Consider the following 20,049-nt stretch of genomic DNA (forward strand, 5'->3'; position numbering starts at 1 on the left):
CCAACAAGAGTATCTGTGAGGCTTTACAGTGTTGTGCCACCACCACCACCACAACCGCCTAAGGCCCAATTTTTCTACCCCTGTTTAACAGGGCATGTAATTACATTTCTTGATATAATATTTCATAGCAGGGACCGTTCCAGCGCCCACCAAGAGTAACTGGGAGCACTTACAGTGTTCTGGTACCACCAACACCTAAGGCCCAATTTTACACAGAGTGTATAGGGCAGGCCGTATGGTAGGTACAAACAACTCCTACTTACAAACGAAGGGAGACAATAGCTAGTGAGAGGAAATCTACCTCTAGGAAGGTAAATTCTCTCCTGTAAGAGTTAATATGGGAAAAATGTCTCCACTGATGCTTTATCACCAATCCTTGTTTCCCTAATAACCCAAAATTTTCAAAATCCAATTGTCTTTGGGACAGAAAGTGCGGTGAAATCTTCTGAACAGGGGCACAGAGAGCAAAACAAATATTACAGGGGTGATAACCCTTCCCTATGTTAACCAAAAAGCTTAAAAATAGATTTTTTGGCTGGAGCTACACTTAAAAAATTTACCTGTTCCAAATTACAAACAGATTCATCTTAAGAACAAACCTACAGTCCCTATCTTGTTTGTAACCCGGGGATCACCTGTATTCTGCTGTGCAGAGTATATAGGGCCTGGGAGCTCCACGCCATTGATTTTAAATTTGGGTGCGTGGTTCCCCTTAATATCCATACCAGACTCAAAGGGTCTGGTAATGGGCTGGGGGGGGGGGGGGCTCATGACAATTTTCATCTATATTGCCGGGACCCGACATTACATTACAGCTTTAAATTACTTTTATTCCTTTAGAAATGTAATTTTGTGCAGGGACTGTTCTAAACATGGGAAAAATGTGCCACTTTACAGGCATGCTATAATAACCCCCCAGGCACCATATTTAAAGGAATATTTCAATTTTATTGTTTCACTTTAAGCATTATTAAAATCACTGCTCCCGAAAAACGTCAGTTTTTAAAACTTTTTTTGTCCCCTGATTTTGGGTCCCCAAACACTTTTTATGACAATAACGTGCATATTAGCCTTTAAGATTAGCACTTTTGATTTTTCATGTTTGTGTCCCATAGACTTTAACGGTGTTCGGGTGTTCGCATACATTCTCTGCCTGTTCGCATGTTCTGCCACGAACCGAACTGGGGGGGTGTTAAGCTCATCGCTAGTAATCAATAGATCTAGTAATGCTTTGTTTCTAGTTGATGCATCTACCATCTGACCCATGAAATTGTCCTGCAAGACATTTAGGAACTGGCGAGCCTTAGAGGAATGTGTGGTGCCCTATGCCCAGTCTATGTCTGGATAATTAAAATCCCCCATTATGATAACACTTCCCATCCTTGCTGCTTATATGATTTGGAAAATAATGTAGAAAGTTTCCCAATTACATACTTTTAATTTCCAAGTTGTAACACTATAAAATATAATAATAAAAGTCCAAAGGGGTAAATATTTATGATATATGTTAAAATAGAAATGTTTTACTTCGAAGACAAATCTATATAATAAGCCTTCATACAGTTTGTGTTTTTTTCCTATACTGATATGATACAGTGTAGATGTTCATGCTGTTTATCTTTAGATGTTAATTATGCTGACTGACAGTATATTTACATTGCAAATTTACCTAGCAGGTTTAAATATACACACATTATCCCAAAGACACTGATGTTAACAGTGCAAAAATGACCAGTTCAGGTAACTGTACGTCACCAGTGGGTAGGAACACCATGTGTACATCATGTGTACTGCTACTATAATGCCCGAACAAAATAGACATACAATCATTTTTTATTATTAATGCATCTGATGTATTTTATTTGTTTATTATTAATGACTAGACATGTGTATCAAGTTTACGAAAGGCAGAAGTAGACAACAAAAATAAAAGGTTAATTTTAAGAAATAGAATTAAACTTACAAACCCAGCTTCCAAGTCCCAGCACCAGCAGTAGTTCATAAATCTAACAAAGCAGGCACGAAGGAAATCTCCAACTAGGATGGTGACATATGTTACTAGTATGTCTGACACCGTCAGCCTTACAAACTCCTAAACAGAATACAAAAAATGGAAAGTAATGAAAAATCTAGTGATTGATGTGATATAACTTCAGAGAATATGTAAATCAAAGGGGTCTCTTTGGGGCTCAGGAGCCACATGGGGTTGACTTTCATTTTGTCTGAGGACCTCATTTAATACATGAGTATAGGATGGATAGAGTTATATTCTATTAGTATTGATTTTTCAACCATTCAATTACAGAGTTCCAGAAATATATATAAAAAAAAGAAGAAATCAGGACCTCTAGCTATGCATAGCACTTATGACTGGTCATTGTGTCTGGCATAAATAGCACTACGGTTGAAAGGCATGCTTTTTTTAATTCTTGAAGTCATAGTATCATAATACTGTGATCAGTTACAGAATAATGAGTACCGTATATACTCGAGTATAGGCCGACCCGAATATAAGCCGAGGCCCCCAATTTACCCCCAAAAAAACTGGCAAACTTATTGACTCGTGTATAAGCCGAGGGTGAGACATGCCTGTCCATCCCTGTGTGTGTGTCCGTCCATCCCTGTGTGTCCGTCCATCCCTGTGTGTCCGTCCATCCCTGTGTGTCCGTCCATCCCTGTGTGTCCGTCCATCCATCCCTGTGTGTGTGTGTGTCCATCCATCCATCCATCCCTGTGTGTGTGTGTCTCCATCCATCCATCCATCCATCCCTGTGTGTGTGTGTCTCCATCCATCCATCCATCCATCCCTGTGTGTGTGTGTCTCCATCCATCCATCCATCCATCCCTGTGTGTGTCTCCATCCATGTGTGTGTGTGTGTGTGTGTGTGTGTGTGTGTGTGTGTGTGTGTGTGTGTGTGTGTGTGTGTGTGTGTCCAGCCTACCTTTGTCCCGAGCCTCCGTCCCGTGCCTTGCCTCCTTGCCTCCGTCCCGTGCCGTGCCTTGCCTCCTTGCATCCGTCCCGTGCCGTGCCTTGCCTCCTTGCATCCGTCCCGTGTCGTGCCTTGCCTTGCCCCCGTCCCGTCCCGTCCCGTGCCGTGCCGTCCCGTGCCCTCTTCGTCGGCGGCCATTGTAAAGTTCAAAAGCTGCGCCGCCGCCTTCGCCTGTGATAGGCGGAACACTGAATTTCCCAGCAGCCTGTGTTCCGCCTATCACAGACGTCGTATCATCCTCGTCCGTAGTACGAGGATGATACGATGTCCGTGATAGGCGGAACACAGGCTGCTGGGAAATTCAGTGTTCCGCCTATCACAGGCGAAGGCGGAGCCGGAGGCGCGGCTTTTGAATAGAATGGCCGCTGTCTGTCTGCTCGACACGCTGATCGAGCGGGCAGACAGCGATGACTCGAGTATAAGCCGAGGGGGGCACTTTCAGCCTCAAAAAAGAGGCTGAAAATCTCGGCTTATACTCGAGTATATACGGTATGTTTTCATAACAGTATTTCTTTAGAATTCCTGAATCAGTTTACACATCTGGCCAAATATTAGTTCTGACTAATGCATTTGAATAATCCTCACACATTACATAATTAAATTTGTGTCTGACACATATACGTATGTTGACTGAGATCATATAGAGGAGCCAGATCATTTCAGAGACACTGGAGCATGTGAAATGCAAGAATTCAACACCTCTCATGTCTTTGCCATGTGTATTATTGCCAATACTAATTGCATAAGCTAAAACACTGTTCTGTTTTTTTCCTCCTGTATTAACTAAGAACTAAGCACAATGCACAACAAAGCAAATGGACACATGAAAAATGTGTATGAGCCATAAAGGGAATCGCCATCTACAACAGTATCACACCATCTCCAATTATATTGTTTTAACTTCTGAGGTTAAATGTTCCACACTGAAAAAAGCTGAGTACTTTTGATAAGGTTTCAAAGCTAATTGGTGGCGGGCCAAATGGGTTGGAGATATAATGCTGGCACTTTTTAAAACAAAATTGGGAAAAATTCCTTTATTAGGATGCTACTTTCTATAGCCATGTTAGAATGCTGTTTATTTTGTCATAGTTGCAACAACTGTTCTCATATATTATACTGTGATTATGTGAGTATATTGTTTTGCCACTAGGTGGTAGTGTCTTATGTTTAAAGCTTCCAGAATGTATTATTCCCTCTAGTGAAACTATAATGTTTATTGTGTATTTTTCTGTTCTTTTCTCTGTAATTGTGTGTGTTCCTGCTGTTTCCAATAAAAGAAGGTCTCAGCCAACACCTTGACTAAGGATGAAATTGGATTTGGTCTGAAAATGGGTACTGACCCAAAAGGAAGCTGTCACTCCTGACCACTGTTGCCCAATAAACTGTGGACAGGGAATTACTCACCCTGCATTTACACGTACAAAAAAGGGTGGTACTACTTGTGACATCATTGAATTAATATGGCCACACCAGAGGGCTAATCTTAGCAAGAAATGGTATTTCATTAGAAAGCTATACTAGACTAAACTAATGAAAGGCCAGCACATGCAGGACTATATAATATGCCCATTCAAATTGGGGGAATGCCTGCTACTGGCCTCCCTGATTGATTTGAGACATTTGTTACAGCACTTCATGCTTGTCCAGATGATGTGCTTAACCTGAATATGTTAACCACTTCAGCCCCGGACCATTTTGCTGGTCAAAGACCAGACCAGTTTTTGTGATTCGGCACTGCGACTCTTTAACTGACAATTGTGCGGTCATGCGACGTGGCTCCCAAACAAAATTGAAGTCCTTTTTTTCCCACAAATAGAGCTTTCTTTTGGTGGTATTTGATCACCCCTGCGGTTTTTATTTATTACGCTATAAACAGAAATAGAGCGACAATTTTGGAAAAAAAAGCATTATTTTTTACTTTTTGTTATAATAAATATCCCCCAAAAATATATTTAAAAAAAACGTTTTTTTCCCTCAGTTTAGGCTGATACATATTCTTCTACATATTTTTGGTAAAAAAAATTCCAATAAGCGATTATTGATTGGTTTGCGCAAAAGTTATAGTGTTTACAAAATAGGGGATAGTTTTATGGCATTTTTATTAATATTTTTTTTTTTTACTAGTAATGGCGGCGATCATCGATTTTTATCGTGACTGCAACATTATGGTGGACACATCGGACATTTTTTACACAAATTTTGGGACCATTGTCATTTATACAGCAATCACTGCTATATAAATGCAAATGTGTAAATGACACTGGCAATGAAGGGGTTAACCAGTGGGTGGCAGTGTAGGGGTTAAGTGTTCCTAGGGGTGTGTTACTAACTGTTGGGGGCTGGGCTTTAATTTAGTGAACACTGATCTCTGCTCCAATCACATGGAGCAGAGATCAGCGCCACTAGTTGCTAGGCAGAACGGGGAAATGCTGTTTACAATGGCATTTCCTCGTTCAGCCGCCTCGTAATACGATCGCGGGTACGCGGGATTCCCGGGGTTTCCGACCAGCACACGAGCGCTCTGGCAGCGGCGCGCTCACAATGGCAGGGCGGCATTAGAGATTGGACATACCTGTACGCCAATATGCCTGCCGTGCCATTCTGCCAACATACATCGGCGCGCGCTGGTCAGGAACCGGTTAAAGGCAAGGGTGTGGATGAATAAAAGAGATAAACAGAAAGTGTAGCAAAAATGCTCCTACAACCAAATCTGTACTAAAAACCGTCAATTGGAATAAGAGTAATATGCAGCATGAAACACATGAATTTTATGTGTGCAAAATGACAGGTTACTTGAAGGCAAACTGCAGAATTTGAAAAGCTTAAATGAATGAGCAAAAGGGACAATATATTAACTCCTTTAGATCCACGCTATAGTTGAATGACGGCTACAGTGCAGATCTGTTTTGCGGGGCGGCCGTCAATAGATGTCCACCCCTTTGCACGCTCCCTGCGTGCGGCGCACGCTGTGATCACGAGTCAATGGGACTCAGGTGATCACAGATCGGAGTAAGGGACGGATCCCGGCCAATGACAGCTGATTATGTGATGTAAACAGAAGATTGGTAATCATTTTTTTTTCTCCTCATGCTGAGAAAAAAAGCCGATTACTGGCTTCATTGCAAGGGGCATCGGTCCCAAAAAGGAAGAGGCGAAGCCGCCTTATCTGTGTCCACCAATACCGCCTTCCAGTGCCACCTGCCAGTACCCACACAGTGCCACGAATCAGTGCATACATGCCAGCAATCAGTGCCACCTATCATTGCCCACCAGTAGTGCCAATCAGTGCCACCTAGCAGTGTTGCCTATCAGTGTCCCCTACCAGTATCTGATCAGTGCCCATCACTGCCACCCATCAGGGCCCATCACTGCCACCTATCAGTGCCTATTAGTGCCCTTCAGTGCCACCTATCAATGCCCGTTAGTGCTGCCCATCAGTGCCACCTATCAGTGCCCACCAATGCCATCTATCAGTGCCCACCAGTGCCCACCAGTGCCACCTCATCAGTGGCCACCAATGCCGCCTATTAGTACACATCAGTGTCACCTTATCAGTGCACATAAATGCAGCCTATCGGTGCCCATAAGTGCAGCCTATCAGTTCCCATCAGTGCAGCCTCCTCAGCGTACATCAATGAAGGAGAAAAATTACCTGCTTACAAAATGTATTAACAAAATATAAAACTATTTTGTTTTTTTTTTGTTTTTTTAATTTTGGTCTTTTTAATTTTTTTTTAACAAAAAATTCATAACCCAGAGGGGATCAAATACCACCAAAAGACAGCTCTATTTGTGGGAAAAAAAATGAAAAAAATTTGGGTACAGTGTTGTATGACCACTCAATTGTCATTCAAAGAGAGACAGTGCTAAAAGCTGTAGGTCTTTAAAGCAGTTGAATGAAATGAAACTGGGAAATATACAGGAGGAGAGGTATGGAAGAACAGATCCAAAGAATGAATGAAACAGAAGTAAGGCAATCCTTGTACTGTAGGTCTTTTAAAGTGGTTGTAAAGGCACTTAAACTGACCACAGTATCATGGATCAGCAGCCATGAAATACTGTGGTCAACATACAAAGGGGGACACAGGAACAGGCAGGATCAACCAGGTATTTTACAGAACAGAGAGGGGCAAATTGCACAGCACAAGCACTAGCCTATATATCCTGCTTTAAAAGAACAGGTTAATTTATTTTTATTCTTTTTAGGATTACATTTTGGAATGAGATTTGGTGATGTCCTTACTGTGCTTCTGTTAGCCCTTGTACACACAGTCGGAGATTCCGTCGGAATGTTTCCGATCGGAGCGTTTTGTCGGATATTCCGACTGTGTGTGGTCTGCATCGGACTGTTTCTGTCGGAATATCCGTCGGACCAACTTTTCCAATTGCCGGAAATATTTTCCGATCGGACATACTCCAATCATGTGTAGCCTACTCCGACGGACAAGGTGCCACGCATGCTCACAATCAAATTCTGACACGGAAGCGCTCGCTCAGGTAAAACTACTGCTCGTAATCGATATAGCACATTCGTCACGCTGCAATGTTAAAAATTCTTTCATGAAGCGCATTCTCTTGTTCTTTACAATGCTGCAAGAAGGAACTTCTTTTGATGCTCATAGTCACACACTCTTCTCCCGAACTTATTTCCTGACTCTTTTTTACTCATTTCGGCAATACAATTTTTGACTTCGTCACATCTACACAATTTTATATTTTGTTTATTCTTTTTTGGCTGAATTTTTTTTCCCTAAACATCTCCTTTTTTGACAGTTTGCTCATCTTTCCATTTTTTGGGGTGTGTTTTGTGTGTAAACTTACCACAACAACATTATTATATTTTTTATATTTTCTTTTTTAATCTACAGGAGGTTGTTTAGTGTTGGTACCCCTTGTTATTCATTTCACTTTGTTTTTTTGAAATGTACCTGCCTGCTTACAAATAAACTGTCCTTTTTGAAGTAAAACACATACACAAGTATTTCTTCAAACAAAAAAAAACTTTATTTAGGTGTCAGTAACAAATAAAGAGGGAGGCAGCGATGGAGAAACTGGGGAGATTAGCGAAGCCTTTGGCCCCCAGGGCACACATCAACTATTTAAATGCAAAACTTGGTGGCCTGAGGAGTACATATCTGAGGGAGAGAAGTCTGGTCCTGAAGTCCATGAAACCTGGAACAGCAGCAGATGACATCTATGTTCCCAGGCTGTGGTACTACAACAGGCTGCATCTTCTGTCAGACCAGACTGAACCCAGGTCATCACTCTCTGGTCTTCCTTCCACGCTTCCTTCCAGGCTGTGGCTGTGGTGCTGGAGGTGTGGCAGAAGGAGGAGGAGGAGGAGGGGCATGGGCCAAACCACACAAGTGTGTTTCTTGTGTCATTTGGCCCAACAGACCCTTGTTGAGGGTGTGTATAATAACCTCCTCACACAAGAGCTGTTGCCCCTCCTCCATTTTCTCAAGCTTGCATGCAACCAAGGCGGCAAAGGCCTCTTGATAGGTGGGTTTTGCTTGGAGGGCCACTGATGCCTCCCCAATCAGCCTCAGGGCCGACTCCTCCACATTCCCCCCCTTTCTCGCCCTTTTGCGCGGAAGGCGGAGGGGAGGGACCTGGCATTCTGGAAAGCTCCTTTGCCCGCCCACTGCCTGGCTGCTGCTTACCCCGTCTCCTCCTGGCTGCCACTTTCCACAGCCATGTACTGGCTGCTGCATTCCACGCCCTCCTGTTCCTGGCTGAGTTCTTCCTGTGTATGAAAAAGGGACATAGTTTTAGTTTTTGGTTCATCAAACACACCCAATTTTCACATCAAGACTGTTGCAAATTGTTAACCAATAGAAAAGACTATCATTCTGAGCCCAGCATTTTTCTTTCTTGTCACCAAGGTTTTGGCCACTACTGTCTATTGATATGTGGAACACTTTCTAAAATCAACAATTATTGAGCAAAAATCAAGTTAACATCATTCATTTATACTCCCAAAATATTTAGAACAATACTATACCTGGCTCAAGCTGGGCTCCCCCAGTTCTTCCTGAGTGGAAGGCCCAGGTTGGGCGTCGGAAGACTCATCGGGTGTGGAATGTAGCATAGGAAGCATGGCAGGAAGAGTAGAGAGGGATTCTCTGACCTCAGCCTGGTCTGACAGAAACTGCATCCTGTTATAATACCACAGCCTGGGGACATAAACTTCATCTGCTGAAGCACTAGATTGCATGGAGTCCAGCACCTTCTTCTTCTCCTTCAGATATGTACTCCTCAGGCCACCGATTTTCTTTCTTAAATAGTTGACGTCTGCCCTGGGGACCACCGGCTTCACAAACTCAACCAGTTTCTCCATTGCTGCCTGCCTCTTTAGTTTGTTACTATACTGAGGGTGTGTCGCTTGCCACAGGCAGGGCATCTCTCTGTATTTATCGATGAACAGAGGGAGGAAGCTATGATCATTGAAGCCGTCCATAATGTCTGCAAGACACAACACAAGACAAACCCTAATGTCAGGCTAGACTCCACTAATGCAGGCCTCAATCTAGAAGCAGTCTAGCCTAGTGATGTACCAAGTTCAAAATTTTACCTTCGTTTGCACGTTCGTCGCCTCAGCTTCTCCCTCTGTTCACAGATCGTACGGACGACACACGCGTGTTGCGTTTTATATACAGCTTGAAACTCCGCCCACACCTGATGTTCTTTCTAGACTATTCCCCGTCCCTTCGCTTTCGGCGCAGTGGGGAGAGCACATGGCAGAGAGAACGCAGGTGCGCAATCACAGTTCCACTAACGAGGAGGAGGGTGAGGAAAGCCCGGAGCCTGAAACGTCCCGATCCAGGAAGACAAGATTTAAGGCCTCAAATATGTCTTTTGGAGAGATGTTGGAGATGGTGGACATATTGAACAGGACAGACTATGATGGGAAGTATGGACCTTATCCAAACCCAATATCAGAAAGGCCAAGATCATGAATAAAGTTGTGAAGAGTCTTCATAAGAATTTTGGGGTACGCTGATCCATGGATCAACTGAGAAAACGATGGTTAGACCTGAAACTGAGGGAGCACGAGCAGTATATAAGGATCAAGCGTGTTCTTGAAAAAAGTAAGTAGTTGTCGTGTGTTCGTATGATTATTCTTGCTTGCATACTGCTCCATGTGCTTTGATTTCATGTTGTGCATTTTAAAATGGACACTTTCAAGTTCATGGTTTTATTGGTTCGTAAGAAACATCGTTCTGCAGGTAAGTATTCCAGCTTAACAAAGTGTCCACAAGAATGTTCTCACCTTGGAACTCGGCCAAAAAACACAATTGTACAACACTTCCTGTTCCTATTTCTGCCCTCTGTGTGCTAATTATTATTTTTTAACATTCTCATAGGGGAGAGAAAACTCGGCAAGTATGAGGACACCAGGGACCCCACCCCTCCCACAGAAGGCAAAGTTACAAAACCAGAAGCAGAGGAGCAGGAGGAGGAGGAGGAGGAGGAGGAAGGAGAGATCGTTGAAGTTGGACAAATTGTCACCACAACAGGTGAGTGTCGGAGACCACAGCTTCTGGTAAGCTCATCAATGTATGTCACCATATTTATAATACATGGTGTGTTTATTTGCTTTGTTTTGTAGGTGATGTGGAAGAAGAATCCCATTTTACCAGTGAAAGTGCCCAGATCCTGATTGGGGAGATAATGGGGTGCAATCGTGATTTAGAAAATATACAGCAAAACATCAATGATGGTAAAAATAAAATGAAGAACATCATTGATGTTTTGGGGAGAGTGTGAAACAGCCCAAATTATCTAGGGTTTTATTTTTTGACTTTTAAAACACAACTTTTGTATTTTTTGAAAATCCTAATTTGGAAGATGCACAGAGTGTGTCAACATGCGCTATCTCCCATCATGGGGGATCAATGTAAGTGTTTTGTGGGAAGTGGCTGAGATGAAGGGGTTGCAGCCACAAAACATGTACATTGATCCCCCATGATGGGAGATAGCACATGTTGACACACTGTGTGCATCTTCCAAATTTGGATTTTCCAGGGGTGACACCCCATGTGATGAAGGCAATATCAGCCCAATTTGTACATACTCATGTCTGATATTGTCTTCACTTTTCGAAGTTGAACTTTGTAAGTTCCTGTGTTCTGTATGTTACACTTTGATACATGCCTGTTTACACAAAAACACAAAGTAAAAAAAAAATTACCTGAAAGACTGTTTTTGATACACCCAATTTGTTGGTTTGTTGTAAAACCCTTTTCTAAAGGCACATGTGAATGTGCTTTGATTAAAAAGTTACATTATCAACAATGTGTGGCTTCCTTTTTTCATTGCGCCAAAAATGTATTTGTAAAATTTTTGTTTTCGGTGAGAATGGGTGTTATTTACTAAAGGTAACTCCACTTTGCACTCCAAGTGCAGTTTCAGGTGCACTTTTGCAGTGCACTTGTAATGCATAGTGGATGTGCCTTTAGTAAAAAACACCCACAGTGATGTGTTAATTTTGACAATCATGCCATTTTCCTGCCATGGTGCTGAAAATGAGCATGATTTTGGTCAGTAATGCACTACATACATTAGTTACCAAAAACAAGGTGTGTGTGTAGCAGACCCACAACATAATAAGCTTATCTGAAGAAGAGACTGTCCCCTCATCTCGCTAAGAACTTGGGTTTGCACTGTTGGTGAAAAAGGCACACCAAGAAAAAACATAAATTTACATAGGAGACACCTAAAAGCAAGCCAAGCAGTAAATGAAGGAGTTTCAAAGAAAAATTTATTATGAAAATGCCGCTCAGACATTGTCTGGCATATCAATGGCCCCCCTACCCACAAAGTAGTCCATGTATTGGGTTCTAACCTCATGGGCGCTTTGGGGGGGGGCAAGCCAGGATGAGCAGCTTCAAGGCCTGTGAGGTTATCATTTTCCAGCAAGTCTGCTTCTTGTTGGACAACTGAGACCGCATAGTTTGCAGAATGTCTTTTTAGAAAATTGTGAAGAACACAGCACGCCAGCACAATGTGATTTAGTTTGTATTCCGCCATGTGGATAGGCGTTAAAAAAAGGCGGAACCGGCTGGCCAGTATTCCAAAGGTGTTCTCCACCACTCTTCAGGCTCTGGACAGGCGGAAATTAAAAATCCTCTGGTCCGGGGTGAGGGTCCTCATCGGGAAAGGCCGCATCAGATTGTTCGCCAGGGCAAATGCCTCATCCGCGACGAAGACGAACAGGAGTCCTTCCTGGATCACCTCTGGGAGTAGCAAGCCCAGACTGCCACTCTGGAGATGCCAGCAGAACTCGGTCCGGGAGAACACTCCACCATCCGACATCCGTCCATTTTGCCCCACGTCCACATACAAAAACTCATAGGTTGCAGACACCACCGCCAACATCACTATACTATGAAACCCCTTGTAGTTAAAATAGTACGACCCCGAGTTGGGTGGTGGGACAATGCGGACGTGCTTCCCATCAATTGCTCCTCCACAATTGGGAAAGTCCCAACGACTGGCAAAGTGGGAGGCCACAGTCTGCCATTCCTGTGGCGTTGAAGGACACTGTGGAGTGAAACAAGACCAAAAATTAGTAATTTTAAAAATCAACATTGCAAGCAGATTAGACACCAACATTTTTGGCCAAGATTAGTATAACATTTTGGGAACTGAGTATTTAAAGCCTAAAGTATAAGGTCCCCTTATCAGAGTCATCACCCCTCATCCCTCCCCCACCCCCCCCCCCCCCCCATCTGATGGGTCCTTGCTAAAAAATGAGGGGGGATGTTTTGGACAGGTAACCCTCTCCACTTGATTGAGAGCTGAATGCCTAAATAATGTGTGATACTTTGGGAAGCCCCTCCTTACTTACACTATTGGCAGCCCACCGGACAGGTAATAAGTGTCATAATAACAAAAAGAAAACAAAATGGAAGCACATTTTGACATTCTGCTATTACATATCAAGATAATAATAGGGGAAAAAAATTAAAAAATTATAGCATTTGAATGTATTGAGGCAGGCCCTTGCACTACATGCTTTGGTGAATTCGTCCATAAATGTGAGCATCAAAAAGGTAGATATAGTGTGTATTGGGTTTGGTAAAGTCAGCAGATAGAGGATTGCTATCAGCTGAGCTAGCAGTTGGGGGGAGGGGGGTTCCTAATGAGTTTGGCACAACCAAAAAAATAAAATGTCACTCTGCATGAATTGAAGCACACACATAACATTTGTAGACATTTTAGGGGGTGTTTAGGGGAAAGCAATACTATGGAGCTGATAAAAGACATTGGTAAGTGACTAGACTATAGTTTTATTGGCCAAGAAGAGCATGGTGGGGAAGTTAGTGAGGCAAATATGCCTGAGGACAAAGGGGCAGAGCATATGAATTAGAGCATATTGCAATGATGGTAATTAGGGAATGAGGAAAGAAATGCAAGACATTAGTAATCATGAAATACATAGAATGTGATGTTAAAGGAAAAAAACTTACCTTCATATAGTCCTTCTGCAGGACCTGAATAATGGCAGAACAGGTCTCTGGAATAATGATCCCCAGAGCCTGGGGGGGAGATGCCTGTGGAGAACTTGAGGTCCTGAAGGCTTCTCCCAGTCGCCAAGTAGCGCAACGTGGCGATGAGCCTCTGCTCCGGAGTGATGGCTTGCCGCATGCAGGTATCCTGCCTGGTGATATAAGAGGTCAGCAAAGCCAGCAGACGGTGAAAAACGGGGTCCCTCATCCGGAGATAATTCCTGAAATCATCAGGATTATTCTCCCGGATCTCACGGAGCAAAGGCATGTGCGAGAACTGGTCACGCTGGCGCAACCAATTCTTGGTCCACAAACGCCTCCCCTCCCTGTTCATGGACCGGGCTTGTGTCAAAGTAAGAACCCCAACACGAAGCCCCTGCACAGCACAAACTCTACAATGAGTACGTAGATGAAACATGGTTTCAAAACGGTCAGCTGGTCAGAACGGACAACAGAAAGCACCGATAAACAGCAATGCCTGAAAGAACGAACTGAATAGCAGAAGCAAGCAGACAATAAGAAATGCAAATCAAAGCGTACTATACCAAGATATAGTCCACAATGAGAAACAAATATTTACTGACTACAGGTACTGATTATCAGATACGCAAAGACAAGCAGAAACTGAAGAGCAGTAGCGATCTAAATTACTAATCTGAAAAGCATGAATTGTCTCTCACCAAACTTCTACTAACTCACACGATACACACGAGATCAGCAGAAGGATCCCAAAGGGTGCCGGACGTGGTGCTGAACTTCCCTTTTCTAGTGCCGCCGTACGCAGCTTACGTCACCGCGTTCTTGGCAACCGGAAATTCCGACAACTTGGTCCGACCATGTGTATGCAACATCACTTCCAGACCTCATCCAGAATTAATCCGTCTGAATAACTCCGATGGATTTAGTCGTCGGAATCTCTGACCGTGTGTACAAGGGCTTAGAGAAAGCTATACTTAAAACCACTTTACGTATAGCTTTCTCTTCAGGAAAGAGAACAGTTAGGCCGCGTACACACGCGGGGACTGTTCGCTCAACTTTGTCCGTCAAACAGTTTCAGCGAACAGTCCGCTCAAAATTAGCATGGACGGACTTGCCCACACACGACGAACGAACAGTTTGCTGAAACCGTGCGCGATGACGTGAACGGCACGTACGACGGGACGGAAAATACGACGTCCTATACACTGCATTACAACTTTCGGCGTGTAAATCCTTTCTGAGCATGCGCGGAACTTAGTTTGACGAACAAGCCTACACACGAGGGGACTGTTCGCTGAAACCAAGTTTCAGCGGACAGTTTTTCGGAATTTCCGAAAAACTTTGTTCAGCAGACTGTTCGCTGAAACTGTCCGCTGAAAGCCCACACACGGGCGGACTGTCCGCCGAAACACTGTTCAGCGGACAAAGTTGGGCGAACAGTCCCCGCGTGTGTACGCGGCCTTAGAAACACAGTAAGGACATCACCAAATCTCATTCCAAAATTTGTGAGACTAGAAGTCAGAGATGCAATTCCTTTTACTCACTTTGCACATGTACATCTATGAGACTAAATCCAAAGTAGTGCTTAGGCACAGAACATTTGCTGCTACTTTTCAGGAGAAATTTAAGACAAAAAGTGAAGTTTTCTATAAAAAGGCTATATTTTTCCTATAAAGAGAGCCACTTTAAATCTGGTTTGCTGTAATGATTTAATATATGTTTCTGGCTTTGCCCTATGTTAATAAATACATTTAAATTTGTATACTGTCAAGGCTGCAAAATTATACATAGTATGAAAGCAAAATTGTCTTACAACTCCAACATTGGTCTCCCAACAGGGTCCTCTTGGCACATCGGCTGGATGCAGAGGTGGTGGTGTAGTATCAGTTCCATTTATAAACGTGGAAGCATTGTAATAATTGTATAGTGTCCAGTGAGTGATGTTCTTTATTATGTCTTCTTGGGCTAGCTTTAAAAAGATATAATTATGCTTAGATGCATCAAGTAGTGATTTTAGAAGCAAATTTCAGTAATTTTTTGTCTTACCTTTTCATTGACATCATCCATCAGAGCTAGTAAGAAGGTGTAAAGGTTGCCAAGGAATAAAGCAAATATTCGACCAAGCTGCCACTTTAGAGCCACGCGAGGGTGGTAATCTTCCAGATTTGCTATTGTTTCAAATAAAGGTGGGCAAAACATCCCAAGCAAGGACATTACAATCTCAACCTGTAAAAGAATCAAATAATGAAATGGTCAGTGTACAAAAAATGACTAGTTGACTTATTTGACGCTAATGCGTTCACTCAGCCACTTTAAACGTAATCGCTATCATAAATAAGATGCAACTAGAGGTGCCTGTATGTATGTTTTATTCAGTGTTTTTGTCGCTGACAAACTTGGGCCATTACATTATGAAAGTTTTAAATTGAGCTAGCATTGATCTGCACTTTGGCCCACCAGCTACAAAACTTGAACCGTTGACCCAGCAATTTGATTGGCACCTTCCCTGACCAATAAGAAGATAAATGGGCAGCCCAATGTTCTCACATTCTAGCTGAAGTTCAGATTTTGCATAAAAGAGACCCAGATTTTCAGGTGGAAATCTAAAGGCATATGCAGACACATCTAGATGCCTGCATTTTAATACATTACCTGTTAACCGTTATACAGTTATAGCAATAAGTCAACATGAAATCATCTGGGATTGTCTGTAACAGTTCATGTTCTGTGCATTTGCCGTGACCATTATAAGAGGATATGGAATCTCCATGTGTTTCATGTTAGTGAAGTTCACATTAGGTCTCCTAAAATTTTTGCGGTAAACATGTCTACTGGTACTGTGGTCAAACAGCTCTGTTGACTGATTTGTTTTTAACACGTTGTTCCAGAAGGCCTGGTGTTTACCTATACTGTATGTTAAATGGCATACTCTAATCTTGCTCTGATGTTCTTTATATGGACAGCAAATGATTTTTCGTAACACCCCTCTCATGTAGGTTGACTTGTGGATGTATGTACTTTGAAAGCAAAATAAACATTACGTATACGGCGCAATCCCAGATGTATAAAAGCAGGTAACTTCCTAATAAGTCCTTATGAAATAAAAACTGGACTAAGGAAGTTCATAATAGGCCATTGTAGTAAAAATAGTCCATAAAAAAACTTCAAGCACAAAGCAGGCTGCTCCAGAAAGAGACAGGAATGGATCTCTCAAAAGACAGTAAAGGACACAAGGGGTGCTACTAAGTGCAGTATTATAAACATCTTTAATAAGGAAGTCAAATGTGCACTCACATAAATTTATGAGAGGAGCACTTGTAGTTACAGTTGCATCTGTAGAGGGATTGTCCACACGCCAGGGAGGTGTATTGGCAGCAGCTAATCTCATGGATGGATAAGCCAGGGAGCCGCCTGTGAGGTGGAATGGAAGGGCATCCAAAACTACCATGGAATGCAGTACTGGAAGTGGCATAAAGCCAGGGCATGATCCATTGCATAGGTAACATGTCTTGGAGCTCCAATCAGCTCCTTTGCCAAACCTAATAGGCTATGGAAGATGATGCTCGTACTTATAAAGTTGCAGTGGATCCTGGAGAGGAGGGGGGCAGCCCCAGCGCTAGAGGAAAGGTGGAAGTGCTGCCAGACTACACAGCAGCCTCACAAGACTTCAAGCGTGATTCAACTAACATCCAAAAAACTTTAAAATGAAAAAACAAAAAATACAATGATTTTAACACTCATGTAACCTTTCTCAGTGTCAGTATGGTTACGACAAACACAGTGTCCCCCCACACTTTAAGGAACATCATAAAAAACATTATGACAGTTTAAAAGTATGGGTCAATGAAGGTATGCCCAAAACCTACTCTCCACCTGAACATTTCATAAAACTGTGTAAACAGGAAACCTACTGAATGTATGTACTGTATACGCAGGCTACAATAGGTCTCAATGAGCAGCTAGAGATTAGTATGATTTTATAATAATACTCCTCCTGCTGTTTCTTTCCTTGGGTTACTGATTTCTCATTAGTCTCCTCTCCCTCTGCTATTATAAAGGGTACAACTAATAGAGTAATTAACAAGATAACATTTCTAAGATATGATTACTATCATTGTATTTTATTATGTTGTTATTGTTTTTGAATTTTAAAATTTTTGGATGTTAGTTGAATCACACTGTAAGGCTGCTGTGTAGTCCGGCAGCACTTCTGCCTTTCCTTTAGTGCTGGGGCTGCCAGTTCCTCTCCCAGGCTCCCTTGCACCTATAAGTATGAGCATTGTCTCTCATAGCCTATTCAGTTTGACAAAGGAGCTGACTGGCACTCTGAAACGCGTTATCTAAGTAACAAATCACCCCCTGGCTTGATGTCAACACGATATCTAAGCAACAAATCACCCCTGGCTTGATGTCACTTCCCATTCTGCTCAAAGTGGTTTCAGATGCCCTTCCATGTCAGCTGATATGTGGCTCCCTGGCTTATCCATCCAAGCAGTTAGCTGCTGCTGATACTCCTCCCTGGTGTGTGGACGATCTCTCTACAGATGCTACTGTAATTACAAGTGCTGCCTTTGTGGATTTATGTGAGTGCACATTTGGCTGCCTTAATAAAGTTCTTTTTAATACCGCACTTAGTGGCGCCCCTTGTATGCTTTAATGTACTTTGACCACAACTGTTGCAAAAGTTACCAAAACATCCTGCAGATTAGCAGTTGTTTTTTAAATCTATGCCACTTGTAGATATTTTTTTTTCTGAACAGTGGAATGATTGATTTCAGTTTTTCAGATTGTCACTCTTTTTAAATCTTTTGCCAGGCTTATAGGCATTCATAACTTTTTTTCTGTTGGCCTTAGTGAGAGCTATTCAGCCTGGCATAATGACACCACACAAACGCAAAGGGACCCTAGATGCTTGAGGTTTAAAAAAGACAGATTCTACCTGATACTCTCTTATGCCGCGTACACACGACCAGACTTTTCAACATCAAAAGTCTGACGGAATGATTCCGGCAGACTATTCGAACGTGTGTGGGCTGCAGCGGACGTTTGATTTGCAAAAGTCTGACAGAGTTTAGAAATGGAACATGTTTCAAATTTTTCCGACAGAACTCTGCCGGACCCAGTTCCTACTGAGAAATTCGCTCGCGTGTATGCTAGTCTGACGGACTAAAACCGACGCTAGGGCAGCTATTGGCTACTGGCTATGAACTTCCTTATTCTAGTCCAGTCATACGTCATCACCTTCGAATCCGTCGGACTTTGGTGTGATTGTGTGTGGCCAAGTCCGTTCATTCGGAAAGTCCGTCAGAACTCTGTCAGAACTCTGTCAGAACTCCGTCAGAACTCCGACGAAAGTCTGTCAGACTTAGTCCCTCGAAAAGTCTGGTCGTGTGTACGCGGCATAAGGAGATCCTAATTATTGGCCCCTAATATGGAACACCAGATTCAAATTTCATGGATTTGAAACGGTGGCAAATGTATAGGTGTATTTATGTTTTCAAAATGATAAATCTGCATTTAATTTCATTTAGATCAGGGGTGCCCAACCAGTGGCCCGCAAAGCCCTTTGATGTGGCCTGCGACCTCCTGCTCTGGGATGGTGGGTTGGCATGCCCATATGGTGGGTTGTGGACCCACCATACCAGAGCATCAGTGTTGTGAATGAAACTGGCGGTAGAAAAACCAAGTGGCTGCGGAGCGGAGGAGCATAAGCCAATGCTTCCTGTATAGCGCCAACTTCTGTCAAAGGTGAAGTGATACCTGCCTGGGACAGCAACAGCCGACGATACCTGAATGGATGACTTTTATTAAAGGTAAGTTTATTACTAAAATTACAGTGTATATATGGGCATATCTGCTCTGCAGTTGTTACAGGCTGCTTTCCAACTGATCCGCAGGTGCAGTGCAGTGCATCTGCAGGTTACCTGCACTGAGCCATATAATTCTGTTATTACCTGTGGGTTTGGTGCGCTCTATGTAAAAGTGCAGCTAACCCACAGGAAAGCCAAAAGTGAACAGCACTGCACCCTCGGTGTGGGTAAACCACAGCACATCAGTGTGAAAGCAGTATTAGGCCCCTTTGACAGGATCAGTCCGACCCAATCGGGCACTCTATTCACCTCTATGGAGCAGAAGATGTAAACAGACTTGTGGTCGTTTACACCCGCCTACCTCCAGTCCGATTCTTTCAGGCCCAGTTCACACTAATGCGAATTGGATACGGATTACACCACATCCAATTCGCATAACATTTTAAAATCTATTAGTTTAAATGCATCTGGTTCACATATGTGCATTGTATTCGCACTCTGCATTGCCTAAAAAATGTGTGTATTTTCTAGGCAGTGCAGTGCGAATTGAAGGCACATATTCTTCTATGGGAACGCAACTGATTTGCAGATGCATTCCGTTGTGAATAGGCATTCTCTCCCCCTCCTCGCTAAATCTCCCCCTTCTGCCCGCTCAGCTGATCCTCATCTACAAAGGAGAGGAACCGCCGAACAGCTGTTTTTTCTCTTCACAGTGAAAAGGGAGCTGGAATTCGCATCAGACTGGTGTGAATGCAG

The 20,049-nt window shown here is 42.9% G+C and overlaps 1 protein-coding gene across 1 annotated transcript in view; it reads right to left on the reverse strand.

Moving 5' to 3' along the window:
• The window catches only part of TMC2 (transmembrane channel like 2), a 159,550-nt gene that overhangs the window by 55,539 nt on the left and 83,962 nt on the right, over positions 1 to 20,049 (reverse strand). Inside the window, exons 10-12 of the mRNA XM_077493813.1 lie at positions 15,530 to 15,709; positions 15,297 to 15,452; positions 1,964 to 2,092 (exon numbers count right to left, since the gene is read on the reverse strand). Coding sequence (XP_077349939.1) covers positions 1,964 to 2,092; positions 15,297 to 15,452; positions 15,530 to 15,709 — 465 coding nt within the window. The remainder of the gene's footprint in view (positions 1 to 1,963; positions 2,093 to 15,296; positions 15,453 to 15,529; positions 15,710 to 20,049) is intronic.

The sequence above is a fragment of the Lithobates pipiens genome, unplaced genomic scaffold (assembly GCF_037356315.1).
Source record: "Lithobates pipiens isolate NorthernLeopardFrog02 unplaced genomic scaffold, aLitPip1_a1.2 Scaffold_19, whole genome shotgun sequence".
NCBI lineage: Eukaryota > Metazoa > Chordata > Amphibia > Anura > Ranidae > Lithobates > Lithobates pipiens.